The 13,651-nt window shown below is 50.2% G+C and overlaps 1 protein-coding gene across 1 annotated transcript in view; it reads left to right on the top strand.

Moving 5' to 3' along the window:
• Positions 1-2,187, top strand: part of POC1A (POC1 centriolar protein A) — a 59,415-nt gene extending 57,228 nt beyond the window's left edge. The window contains exon 11 of the mRNA XM_061458389.1: positions 1,909-2,187. Coding sequence (XP_061314373.1) covers positions 1,909-2,007 — 99 coding nt within the window. The 3' untranslated portion in view covers positions 2,008-2,187. The remainder of the gene's footprint in view (positions 1-1,908) is intronic.
• Positions 2,188-13,651: the final 11,464 nt, after the last annotated feature.

Below are 13,651 nucleotides of genomic sequence, written 5' to 3'. Positions count from 1 at the left end.
CCACAAGTAATCTGGGGCTTTGCTTCTATCAGGGCAGTGTGACCAGGACATTAATTCAGTTGATTATCTTTCTAAAGGATATCTGATGCAGTGTTTCACCCCCACCCCATTTTAGTGTTGAGTTACTAGTTCTTTTGTTAAATGGAGAAGCCAGGATTCCTACTGCTTCTCGTTCTGTGTGTGGTTGCTTGCAGGATAAGATCTTTGCTGTAAACCCGTGGTAGGCATCCAGCCTGCTGTGTTCTGCCCTGAGTAGCTTTGCTCTTGACTTCTGTAAGACAGCCGCCAAGCAGTAGTGTTGCTGAGTATGAAAAGGATGAAATCCTCTCTCCTTTGAGTAGACGGGAGGAATCCTGCTGGCTTTGGGGCGCCTGGGGTGTTACTTCCTTGCTCCAGCACTTTTCTTCTGGTTCTCTATGTACTGCAGCTCTTGTGCCTCAAAGGGGTGTCGATAGAGGAAAAAAACTTTTAATTAAGCTACTGCTGTAGCCCATGGGAATATTTAAGCCATGCAAGGGTTTTCTTTCAGGTGAAGGTTTCTGCAACTGCAGCAATGCAGCATTAGGCAGCAGGCGTTAGCCATTCTGCCTTGTCGCAGGTCAGCAGGATGTATGTGGCAGGCATAAGCTTTGAACCATGGTTGGGGGGAAAGCCAAGGGTGCATTATGGTAAATGCTGTGATGCACAGCCCCGTCTGGCTTTGTTGATATGCAGTCTTGCGAGATGGCTTTGCCATAGCACTTCATGTTGGTTTTACTACATCTGTTCTCTCTTCCCCCCCATTCATCTCATTCCCCAAATCATTTACAGGAGACTTTTCCTAGTCTCAAGTGGCCTTAGCCAAGCTATTTCCTCTCTTTGTGCTTTCGTTTCCCCAGCTGTAAAATGGGGATAATGAGACCTGCTTTCTTTTTTCAGGCACTTAGAGATGTGCTTGCGAAATGCGCTATTAAAAGGCTTACTATGTATAACTTCTATACAAACAGCAGTTGTCCAAGTTTATTTGAATTACTTTATAAAAGTCCAAGGTTCTGAACATCCTTTGTTTTTAACAGAGGATGTTATGCACTAAAAATGCTCAAAATGTGAAGCTATTGATTGTTGCTGATAAGTTTATAGATAATAAAGCATTAAATCATCACCGCCTATTATCAGGCTTTCTTGTGTCTTTGGAAGCTGAAAGCGGTTTTGCATAAGCAGGTCCCTTGTCTGAGATTGATCAATAAAAGGTTTTCAGCAGAAGCTTTTATTGCCACGTGGTTAAAATGTTCTTCCTGTGCATCCTGTACACGATGACTTCAGCGCAGAGAAAGATATAACAATCCTTTGTGGGGTAATTGGATTACACAGAAGTATTTTGGCTCTATGTTGAGGTGGATATTGCCACTTTGGGTTTCAGTTCACTCCCACTACATGTTGCACTGCCTTATGCTTGGCTGGGAGGGTTATCTTGCTTTTCATTGTGCTTGTCCAGCAAGTCTTGCATGTTTTAATTGCAGCAAACCAATGCTTCAACAGGGAAGGGAGGAAAAATTGGAAGCAGGGAGGGAAAATCAAAGCTGAAACTGGACATAGCTGTTGAAAACCCTGTGTCTCTCATTAGCAGAAGTGTGTCTGGTGGCTCATGAACCTGTTCATGAGAGCAAATGCAGAGCTTGGTTTGAAAGCAGCAAATGCTGTGATGGGTGCTGGTGGTGTGTGCTGCAGAGCTTCATGCCCACCAGCCTCTATTGCTCCTCTCAAGTTGTTTGGGGCTCTGCCCTGCTAAAATGCTGATACTGGAGTTACAGGAGTATTTTGAGGGGGTATTTCAGGAGTGTGAATTTAGCATTTTGCTATGCACTGAGAGTACTGTACGTAGCTTGGCTTTGTGAGCAGGTCAACGGCAGTTTTCATGTTGTTTTGCAGACTGTTTCCATCCTGGAGCAGAGGCTGACACTCACTGAAGACAAGCTGAAGGAATGTCTTGAGAATCAGCAGAAAATCATTCAGAACAAAACGAGCTGATTTCCTGAGAGAAGACAGGAGCTGGAGGCATTGGGAGGTTTGAGGTTGCTTGTTTCCTGACAGACTGTGTGTGACTTGCTTTAAGGACTTGGAGCGCGATCTATTTTTCAATTGGAATGTACAGTGATTGTAAATAAGCTTTGTTACTTTACTAAAATAAAAGTAATATTTTATTCATAAGCGTGGATAACAGTTGTCATCTCCTGTGCTTTCCAGAGATGCAGCAGCCAGCGTGTGGTCTGAGTACTAACTAGGAAGGTTGCATGTCTCCTGCCTTTGGTGCTGCTGAGGTAGTTTTGACACGTTTAAGCATCTTGGAGTTGCTAGATGTCTGGCACAGGCTGTATTAAGCCGGTTGCTGAGGTGTGTGTTAGCCATAGGTGACAGGCAAAGAGCTCCCAGGATATTTTGGGCAGTGGGAGTTCTCTGTTCTCAGAACATAGAGAGCAGGTGAGGTCCCAGTGCAACCAGCCCTGGGAGAAGGGTCTGTCTCACCTGAGTCCTGGGAGATGCCTGCAAAATCTGGCAAGGAGCAGCCCCTGGATGGTATTTGTGCAGAGGCAATTAAATCCAGTGGTGGGATTTAACCTGCTCTCTTGTGCAACGTGTGAAAACCAATTGCTTGAGGCTGGCAGAGAGTCCCTGGTGGGTCAGGTGCAGGGTGGACGTCAAGCAGATTTTGCTTTGTCTTCATGTCTTCATCTGCTTCTTACATTAAGGGCAGGGGAGAGGGAGAGAGAAGGCAACCAAATAGCAGAACATTTGCTCCATTGTGGAACTTCCCTTTTCTCGCACTGGACTGACTGCCTTTAATTTTTAGTCCTTTTGCAGATGTTTTCACAGTTGGATAGCTCATCACTCACACCTACGCTCTCGCCCTGCTCCCCTCATCACTCCCCTGGCTTTTTCAGGGCTTTAGCAGGTGTTCAGTATGTAGCTGCGCAAGAATTTGGACTTCTGAGAGGTCTTGTTCTCCAGCACCTCTTCTGTCAGCGCACACTGGAGGTCTCCTTTCTTGCAATAAACTATTACCCACATTCCTGGAGAAACAAGCAGTGGGAACCTGAGCACCTCAGGGTTAATGAAACCCTCCTCACCACTGTCTGTCTGACCTGTTCAAACAGGGGCTGCCTCAAGCCCTACCCTCGGTGGTCCCTTGTGTCACAACCATCTGCCAGCATTTCAGGGCTTCCAGGGCCCCCCTCTCCAGATGTGCTGTGGGCATTCTGGGTACTTGCCTGGAAACTGGCTCCTATCCTTATTTCACATGGGACTTAGCAGATCTTAAAGCCCGGCCATGTGTTTGTTTCTGGTTTGGGGTTTTGTGCACCTGTTTCTGTTTCAGGCTGTGTCTGCTGGTACAGTGTCATGATAATGTTAATACTCCTCATCCCATCTGGGTGAAGCAGTTTCGTCACCAGGAAGTTTCTGGTAGCCTTCCCTCCTGGTACTTTCTACATCTCTAATAACCCCTTGTTGGCATTATCACAATATTTCACTCTTTCATTTGTGGAAGGCTGAGAGCTTTCTCATTTCCCTGCTTAGTGGGCTGATTATAAATCTGAGTTTCTCTCTGCTCTGCCACAGACTGTTTGTTTTCTGTTTCCAAGCTCCGAGTCTGCTAAATCATTATTTTCTCTCAGATTACACTAATGGAATCAATTCAGTGATGTTCTTCCGTGCTCTTGCTATAAGCTTTCAGTGGCTTTCAGCTGAGAGACTGACATCATTTTCATTGAAATGAGCTTATGTAGTAATGTGGATGGGTGGGGAGGAGGGGACTCAAAGGTACGTGCAGCCAATTTGCTGCTAGGAGAAGCCTGCTCCTGCCCTGATCTGCTGCTGCTGAGGCAGTTGCAAAAGTGAGTTGCAGGAGCCTAATTGACCAACTTGATCCTCGATGTTGTGTACTGATCTTTGAGCTGGGGCATGAGGAGGAGAAGAAACTGTAAGCTATTGCAGCATTCATCAGTTTTGAAGCTTTAAAAATAGTGTTTGCTTCCTTTAAATGTGTAGTTTCTAATGTTGTGGAGACCACAGAAGGAGGTTATATATAGTGTTTTAGGGAGAATGGCAATACAAATCACTTGGGCACATTCAGTGTAGGTAATGTTTCTTTTCAGGTGTTCTGATTAAATCCATTTGAAAGATTCAGTTGTGTTTCTAAACCAGATGAGACACTCAGGTGCTGAAGCACAAGCCAGTGGGATGTAGGGTGTTGCGGTTTAGCCCCAGCTCAGCCCCACACAGCCACTCACTCAACACCCCTGGTGGGATGGGGGAGACAAGCAGAGGGGTAAAAGTGAGAAAACTCGTGGGTTGAGATGAAGACAGTTTAGTAGGTAAAGCAGAAGATGCAGCACAAACAAAACAATTCACCCCTTTCCATCTAACAACCTCTATATGATTTAAGTGGCAGGAAAGGTAATCTAAAGGGAATTTCTTGCAACAGTACTCTCCAGCTCAATCGTTTCCTTGGCTCAAATCTCAGCAACTTGCTCTCTTCGTTTCCCCTCTTTACAACCTCCTACCTGGTGTATGATATCAGGTCTTAAAATGCACCAGCACTTCTAAAGGGTGTCTGATGGTTGAGAGGCAGGCAAGGTGTTGGAATGAAAACATTTAACTTATAATCCTGCTTAAACATTGAGCACTAACCTCAAAAAACATCTGAGAAGCCCAAATCCGATTGCGTGTCTTGTCCCTAGGCTCCATGCTTAACTCTGTCCCCTAAGCACTGGGGGTTTTGAGCGCTGAGGGCAGAGTAGCCTCCGGAGTGAATTAAATCCGCTTTTATTTCTACACTCATGATCTTTGGTTTTGACTCGAGCATCTGCAGCAGCTGATTTGTGAAGCTGTTAACTCGGGGAGCAGTGGCACGGCCAAGCAAGGAGGAGCACGTTGTCTGCGCTTGGGCTGATGTGACTTCCCTGCCGTGTGAGGATACACCCTACCTTGAAAGCTGCTTGCGGTGAGTGCACAGGGAGGCTGCAAAGAGTTAAGGATTTTGTTTTGGATCTCAGAGGCAGCTTGAAGCCAAGTTCTTAAAAAAGGAGTTCAATTTGTTGCCATTACATTTGCCAGACCTATGACCTCACTCAACTTTTAGCAACGGTTCTTTGTGCCCAGATTGGCCCCTGGGGAGCCCGGCACTGCTGCAAATGGCTTTTTGGCTGCTATGAGCATGGAACATGTTAAACATAACCGTGATCTGTGAAAAAGTAAGAATCTTCAAGCACTGCCCACTTTCCTTCCTGTCTGGGAGCTGGAATTGAACAGATACCGTAGAGGAGCTCATAACTGAGCAGACAAAAACACTGGAGTGCTGTGCTATTGCCTCTTCCAGCTGGGAAGCGACATGGCCGGGAGCATCCTCTGCCAGCAGAGTCATCACTGGACATGAGTCTGCCAGCTAGCTACAAAATAAACCCCAGCTATGATCTAAGTAGCTGGGCTAAAACTAGCCAGCCTCGTGGTACACACTTCTTATATAACCTCCTTACAGAGCTGCTCTTGAGCAAAATGTTTGCTGGAACCCGAGTGAGTAGGAGGGGAGGGAAGCAAATCGCTTTGCAAGGGTTTGTCACTTGTGACGTGAGCAGGGCTGCGTTTCTTCCCTTGCTTTTAGAAATGCTTGGTCTCCAAGTGCTTCGCAAATGGTGTGACCTGATCAGCTGTAGTTTTGGGAAGGGAATGTGATGGGGAAGGAGATTCTCTTATTGATGCTCATCTGCATGCTTAACCTGGGTTTAGCGTGCTGTAGGAAGTTTCATGTGTGTCTCTGGGAAGGCTGAGGATCTCTTTCTAGCTGTGCAACAGACCTGCCATTGCAAGCAAACATCAATCCCCTGTTCTCCTTGTCAGGGGAGATGTGTATAAACTACATCCTCTATCGAGGTAGAGGTTCTGTGGGCAAAGATCTCGTTAGAGATTTGAATGTATTGTCAGGAAGAGCGAGGTGGGCTCCCTTCCTGAGCACAGGTCTCTAGCATCCTTTACATCCTCCTTACCTCCTTGTAGCACAGCAGCTGGTGCTGCTGGGGGATGTGAGCTGAGCAGCACCTTTCTCCTACACAGCATGAGTGGTGGCTGTTATCTAGGGCTTCGGTGGAGCCTGAAGTTAGCTGGTGTCACTTCTGAGCAGAGTGGGGGTACATCCTTCTTGTGAGGGGCTGCTGTGGAGTGCTTTCTGGGGAGGAATGAACAGTGTGAAAACCGGGGTGTTCTAGCCAAGGGTAACTCATTGTCTGCTTGCCTGCAGCTGAGACAGGCCAGGTGACCACTGCTTAAGGCCATGAATTTGCCATCTGCAAGGAAGTCTTTCCCCAGTGGCCACCCGTAGATTTCTTTATACTCGCTCCAGCCCAGCACTTCCTCCCTGATAACACAATACAGCTGGAAATGCACCATTTTGTTGTCACAAAGCAGTTAGACTGCATCAGCACTGTGACCCAGTGCCAAAAACCTGTCATATCTGTTCTCCTTTGCTGTTCCGGCTCTCTGCAGGCATCTTCTATGCAGCTAATAACTCACTGCTGTCTTCCAGACTCCAGTCAAGCTGAGGATACAGTGGTGCTTGGTGTGGCACAATGATTTTTCTGCAAGTGTCTGGTGAGGAGTGCTATAAAAGCTCATCCCTTGTAGCACAAGCTTACTCCAAGAGCTTGTGGCTTCGTGGAGCATGTGCTGATGGTGGTAGCTGTTCTTTCAGCTGGTGATGGAAAGGGTTAAGTTAACTAGCTGCCTGGTTGGAGCTCCTGCATGGCCTCTCTTGTCTCTGGGGCAGCTGCTCTTGGCAATGTGTCCATCCTCAAGTTTGCACAGCCCTGCTGAAGGCTGGAGCTGCGCTTTGGTGTGTGAGTATCCCAGTTGGAGAAAGAACACCACTGCTCAGCTTGTGGGCTCTCTCAGCTTGGGAGTGTGCTGGGCACCATGACATCCTCCCAGGAGGAGAACCTCCTCACAGCTTGAGATGAGCTGGAGGGGATATTAGTGCTCTTCTCCTTCTGTGAATGTACTCTGCCCCGTGTAGATGCTGTAACAGCAAGAAAGGCTCTGCCTGCCTGCTGCTACGCTTGGCCCATGTGGAGCCGCGTGCACCTTGTGCCACCCAGAGTTAACCACAGTGGTTCTCATCCTGTGAAAGCCTGGGAATATCCTTTTTTTCTTCTCTTCTACGTCCAGTTGCTCAGCTTTTCCAGAAGGCTGTGGTTGCTTCAGAGGTTGTTCCTTTTGAGCCGGGGGCAGTAGATGTTTCTTTCTATGTCAGTGTCTTCTGATACAGGCTTGTGGCTGGAGAAACTTCTCATTGCATGTTGGGTTTGATAGACAAGAGCTTTCTCCAGGAGCTAGAGATGAAGATTTTGGCTTTTGGCAGTTGCCCCTTGTGAGCATCAGTCAGTATAATCAAGACAGAGGTAGCTGTGCTGTTGCAGAAGCTGCCCAGTGCTCCATTTCCTGTACTAAACGTGTGACATGTCTCTGCTGAGACCTGGTGGCCCATGAGCCAGTATGCTTGAAAGTTTAATCTGACTTCATAGCAGATCCTTGAGGAGAGTCTGGGAGTGGGAGGGTGGGCTCTGGTTTTGCAGCTTTGCCTATGCAGTGTTTCATCCCATCCTGTGTCCGTCTGTGCTGCTGATAGAGTTTAAGAAACCCTTCCCCAAAGCAGCTTCAAACTCAGTCAGTGCTGCAAGGTCAAGAGCATGTTCGGGTTCTGCGGTCATAGGGGAAAGGGCACTTAATGTGGAGAAGCTTTGCAAAGCAATGCTCTAAAAAGCTCCTCTTCCACTTGCTGTTTCTTCATTTCTGCCATGGGATTGCAGGTGAAGTCCCCGTTCATAGGCTGGTCTTTCTTACATGGAAGTGGAGTGAGGCAAAGGGCTGGAGTGGAGTGTTCAGCTAGGCAGTGATTTACTGCAGGTTTCGGGTCCCAGAGTGCACGTGAGGACCGGTGGGACCTGACTGTTGTCAGTGCTGATGCTACCCAGGAAAGGTGTCCTTAGAGCCTCCTGCTCACTGGGCATCTCCTCTGTCGTACCCTGCAGCAGCAATGGCACAGCTGGAAAGCAGCTGGCTAAAACAATACTGTTTTAGCTAGCTGGGCTAAGGACGGGGGTGATGTACAGGGGCAAGAGCTCTTGAGATGATGCCCCAGCAGCAGAGAGTAAAACCCCGCATGCGTGATGGAGAGGAGTGATTTAGGAGAGGTGCAGCTGCCTTGTGAGGGAGCTGTTCTCTTGTGCAAGGGCTTGGGTTTCGGTGTGATGATGTGACAAAATACTACCGGTGCTTCTACAGCTTCAGGAGTGAGAAAGGCAGGCTTCAAGCCTGCAGGTTTGTGGAGCAGGACCCCTCAAGGTGACCCGTTTGAACACGGCTGTGCCTATGTGCTGTTAAGTTGATAACAAATGCCTTTAATGCCACTTGAAGATCAATGCGTGCCTGCTGGGTTGGTTTTTTTTTTGCTGCTCCTGTTTGTTTCCTAAGGGAGAGGTCGTTTGACCTGTGTATTTGTGTGATGTGCTTCTTTCCTTTGCTCTATTATTGATGAAATCAATAGATCTTAAAAAGGAACATTCGCTGCAAAACGTCTGGAGCAAGGTGTGCTGGAGGAGAACGCAAAACCCCGCTTGCTCGCGTGGCCCTCCCCATCAGCCAAGTGTCTTTGCTGGGAAGGGGGAGAGGGGCTCACCTCAGGCCAAAGGGGTGGTTTGTCCATGGAAATGCCCTGACAATGCCCAGGTGTTGGGGGAGAAGCAGGAATTCCTGCCTGTGTACCTGCCGGTCACACAGGGCAGCAGGGGCAGGGGTAAGGGTGGGCCATGGGATTGCTCTTCCACATCTGGCAGCCCAGGTGGGAGAGGGGAGGTGTGACCCAGGCGACGTGAGAATTCTTTAGATACCTTTAGCTGGGGCTGTGCTGGTGTTGAGCAGGCTGGGTTTGCTCTGGAGACTGCAGCAGTTCATGGGGCTGCTTTAGCACAGCTTTAGAGCTCTGCTGCTCCTGCACAGGATGCTACAAAGATCGCCCTTGTCCACGTCAAGGCTGTCCACACTTACTCGCTAATACACCTACCAAAGCCCAGCTATTTGCCTAGCAAGGTGCCATGTATTCCTTTGCTCCTAGGGCCCCCCAGCCCGAACTGACCTGCTGCCTTCCGAGCTGTGGCCTTGCCAGCCTCCCCATGCAGACAGGGAAGTCAAGTTCTGAGTCAGGAGGCAGCAGCAAGCAGTCTCAGCCATGTTTTGTATGAAATGCCACTAATGGGCAATGCACGGCTCCGGTTTTGCCTTCCCCATCCGCACCTCTGTGAGCTGGGGAAGCGACCTCAACCTTCAGCCTGGCTCAGGTACGGTCAGGAGCTGGTGTGCACAAAAAGCCAGCTATTGCCCGTGCTCTGCTGGCTGCAGGCATTAGTACCCCAGCACTGACGTAGCCTTCTTAGAGGAACCAAGGCCACCAGAAGACGCAGCTTCAGAGCCAGCTGATGTAGCACTTGCCCTCAGTGTCAGCTTGGGATGTGGGCAGAGACATCTTCTGCAAACAGTGGAGCTGAGCAGGAGAAAGTTCTTACTCCCCCTTCACTGCTTGTGTGTCTTTCCTGTTGCAAATGAGCGTCTGCTCCCTTCGAGTCAAGGGGCAGCTGCTAGTCCGGGTCTGACAGGGTGGAACGCAGGTGCCTGCTGATTCAGTCCTTGGAGGGTGCCCCAGAGCTGGAGCAGGGACTGGGGGACCGCAGGGGTGACCTTGGGAGGGCAGAAGAACTGTGGGAAAAGCAGGCAGGGTGAGTTTGGGTTAAAGTGCCCCTTGCTGCTGCCAGGCAATGAATGAGGTAACCTGAAATAACAGGCAGTAAGCCACAGTCTGTTCATGTGAGGGGAGGGAGCGAGCGTGGGATGGGGAGCACAGCTCATGGGGTAGGGCGCAGGGGCTGCTTTGCATACATGGGGCCAGCTCCCCAAGGACAGGGTGCTCTCCCTTGCTGCTGTACCTGCTTGTGGGCCCAGAAGCAAGCACCTGGGTGAAGCCATGGCCCCTTGCTGCTCCCCTCTGTGGGATCTCTCTGTGATAGCATCCCTGGATAGAGAGTAGGACCTGTGCCAACAGCCCCTCTGGTACCTGCGCCCCCAGCAGTGATTTCTGCTTGGAGTCACCTCCATCGCCTCTCTCATGCTGTAAAAGGCAGTAGGTTGCAGGGAAGCTCGGTGCTGTCTAGCTCAGCAGTGGGTTTGCTGTTCCCAGGCTGTGGGTGAGGGCATGCCCACAGCCTGCAGCATGCCCACGGTGATTTTGTCACCTCTGGCAATCTGCTTTGCCTGCGCTGAGCCAGCCTTGCTGCGTGCTTACAGCGTGACATTCTAACGTAGTGAGGCTCGCTGCAGTGAGATCTAGAGCCTGGGACTGGTGCCGAGTCGTCCCCTGCACTGGGAATCGGTTGCTTGCTTTGCTTCAAGAAACCAAATTGACCAAGTCTCCATCTCTGCTCCCTTTCCCTTTCCCCACCCCTCCGATGCGATGGCCCTGTTCACTTCCCTGCCCTCCTGTCCTGCGGCTCGGCGGGTGTTTCAGAGGTTACGTTCTTTGCTGCAATTGCCCCCCTCTCCTGACCCTCCTTACTGGGAGCTGCCTTTGCTGCCAGCTCTCGGAGGAGAAGCAGAGATGAACGAGAGCAGAGACGATTGTATTTAACAGCAGTGAAAACCGGTGTGGTGACTGGGGCTGTTTTCCTTCCCTCTCTCCCACCTGTTGAAGCTGGGAGGCAGCTTTGAAACTGCACGTGGTCACCTTGCCAGGACTGCGCTGGGCTCCACTGTGGCCCTGGAGGAGAGGGGAAAGCCAAGGGGAAGTTGATGTTCCCACTTCCCTCATCGTTGCTTTACGTCCATGTTATCCGGGTTTTCCAGCCTGGCCTCGGTTGTTAGGAAGGTACCTTTTTACTCCCCTGCTTCAAATGAAAGCTTCTTTGCCCCACTCTGTAGGTACAAGCTGCCCTGGCCCAAGCGCATTGGCTTGCCTGCCTTTGAGAGGTAAATACCTTGCTCATTTACCGTGATGGGAAAGGAGCAGCAGAACGCTGACTGAAGGCCAGCTGAAGTCATCTTTCCTTAATCCACCCCAGCATTTCACAGGCTTGCTGCGAGTGCTGCGGCGTCGGCTGCCCTCATCCTGCAACAAGCTGCTCTGCCCCATCGCGCTGTCCCAGGCACCCCAACATTGCTGCTGCTGCTGCTGAAGTTGGACTGAGGGAGGGTCTCTGGAGGTGAAAGGTGCCCAAATGCCCATCAGTAGATCCCTGACAGACACTGCAGAAGCTTCTCCCTGTCTTGAAGACGGATGTGAAATGGACCCTGTGACATATGAGGTGTCTGGAGAGCTTGACAGCTGGCTGACAAAGGGGCTGTGACTGTGGTATTACCAGCAGAGCCAGCGTGCTTGCCTGTTTTCAGTGCAGTGAGAGGCAAGGCTCAGGGGTAAGTGCATACTGGGGCATGGCAGGAACCTCTTTAAAAGCATGAATGTGGGGTTTAGCCCAGTATTTATTTCATGTCCCCTCCTCAAGCGAGGGTGTGATTTACCCATGGGGTCAACTATTAGACTCAGTCCCTTTCTTTTCCTTCACCCATTGTTGGCCTCCCTTTCCCCTTGCCAGGCCAGACCCTCCACCAGCAAGGAGTGGATGGAGCTCAGGTGTGAGCTTGAGAGCTCCATCACTGCTGCAGGATCCCTGACAGGCAGGAAACTGGGACAGCCCATGGCAAGGCACTTGTTGACCAATAGACTTCCATCATCAAGGTTTCCCAGGTGGCTGCTAACAAAGCTTCAGGCCAGAGAGATGGGAGGCTTTTCCTTCCCTAGGGGATTCATGCACTGAGCAGCACAGAAATGTCTCACATTTCCTGGGTGGTTTGTGGTGGGATGGAAGGAGACAAGAACCCAGGGCATGGGTAGGAGAGCCGGTTTGTCACTGCTGTGTGCCAGCTGTGGTAAGGGGTTATACTTGCTATGAAGCTCATCCTCACCTTTGTGCTAGGGGCTGTACTAATGGAGATGGAAGTTGCCAGGTACCCAGAGGTAACCATCTGCCCTGGGACAGGAGACGAACAGATTTGCCCAGCAGGCAGGGGCGATGGCAGTGGGTGACCCTGCAACATGGGCTGACCCTTGGGGAGCAGCAGGTCTGTTGTCCCCAAGGTGAAGAGAGTGGTGGCTTGCTTACAGCGTGCTTTCTACTGCACTGCTCACTGCAATCCCAGAGAGCAGGATTGGCAGGGAAGCAGCTTTACTCCTGCTGTGGGGCAGATTTACCTCCCTGCTGTGGCTACCCTTAACCTGCCTCCATCCCCCTGAAACCCTGCACAGGGCACTGAGACCTCCTGCTGGACAGGGAGGTGCTGGATGCAGGCTCCCCAGGGATCTCTGCTTACCCCAAGGCATGAACCCCCCCGGGGGTTTTGGTGACCTGTAGGTTTTGGATGATGGAGAGCTGTAGCCTGTGTAGGACGCTCCTGTTCTTAGGAACCCTTTGCCTTTTTCCCACCTTTTTCCCACTAAACAATCTTTGTTTTCATTCTGTAAGAAATTAAGCATGATTTAACTGTTCAGTGAGGGTTTTTTTCCCTCTTCTTGTTCTTGCTCACTCTCAGCCTGCATGGAAATGGTTCCTAAAAAGGTTTACATCAATTTACCTGAAGTCGATTCCTTGGCAGTCTGAGCAAGACTGCTATAATCCATCCACATCTATCTGCACCACTTTAACTAGTAACTCCAGTGAAATCCCTGAGATTAGTTAAAACTAGCCCCTGCCTCTAAATGTAAAGGGAGTTTGCAATGGATTTAACCCTTTGCCTTCCCTTCCCAGTTGCACAGAGCAAGCAGTGAAGTCCCAGCTGGTCCCCCCGAGTTTCCCCTCACTGGAGGGGAGATCTGGTGCCTACAAGGACATTGTGCAGTGCTGGGGTTGGAGGCAGATGTCCTGGGAGGACCCTTTCAAGGTTATCTGCTCCGATGATATGTCCACACGTGCAGAAAGACAGCAGTGAAATTGCTTTTGACTGAACGCAGCGTATCTGCAACTATTTACAGGACTGTGGTGCTGAGAGACTTTAATGCCTCCTTTCCTCAGTCCATAACACTGTTTTTCCTTATTCCTGAGCCTTTTCATTCCTTGAATTTACATCCTGGCTGGACATAAAGCTGCTTTTTTGTGGCCTTGCAGGATAAGCTGCACGTTGTTCTTGAAGCTGAAGGTGTTCAAATGGGTCTTGGTGCATCCAAGCAACAGATGGGCTGCTGGTGGAACTGCGCAAAGTGTGGGAGATGGTGTTCCCAGGAGGCTTTCTATGGGGTCACGTTGAATTCTGTGCTCCTTGTTCTCATGCTGTGCAGGGATGGAGCCCATCAGGTGGCTGCTGTGACTGAGTGATGGTGCACACTTGGAAACCTCTCATCACCCTCTAGTGTGACAACCAGGTAAAGCCACAGAAACGATGTCAGGAGCCCTAAGGAACACAAGAGATGGGAAACCTCAACAAACGTGCTCACAGCCCACCACAGCCCTGCTCAGCAGGGTCCGAGGGGCCAGCTCTGGTCTGTGTTTGCTCCTCCTTACCTGCAGCCCCTGTTAAGAAGCCTGGCCCGGCT

The sequence above is a fragment of the Pezoporus flaviventris genome, unplaced genomic scaffold (genome assembly GCF_033815535.1).
Source record: "Pezoporus flaviventris isolate CSIRO_AGI_PZ_B2104156 unplaced genomic scaffold, CSIRO_AGI_Pfla_v1 ptg000026l, whole genome shotgun sequence".
NCBI lineage: Eukaryota > Metazoa > Chordata > Aves > Psittaciformes > Psittacidae > Pezoporus > Pezoporus flaviventris.
The sequence above is the reverse complement of the archived record's forward strand: the minus strand, read 5'-3'. Positions and strand labels throughout refer to the sequence as shown.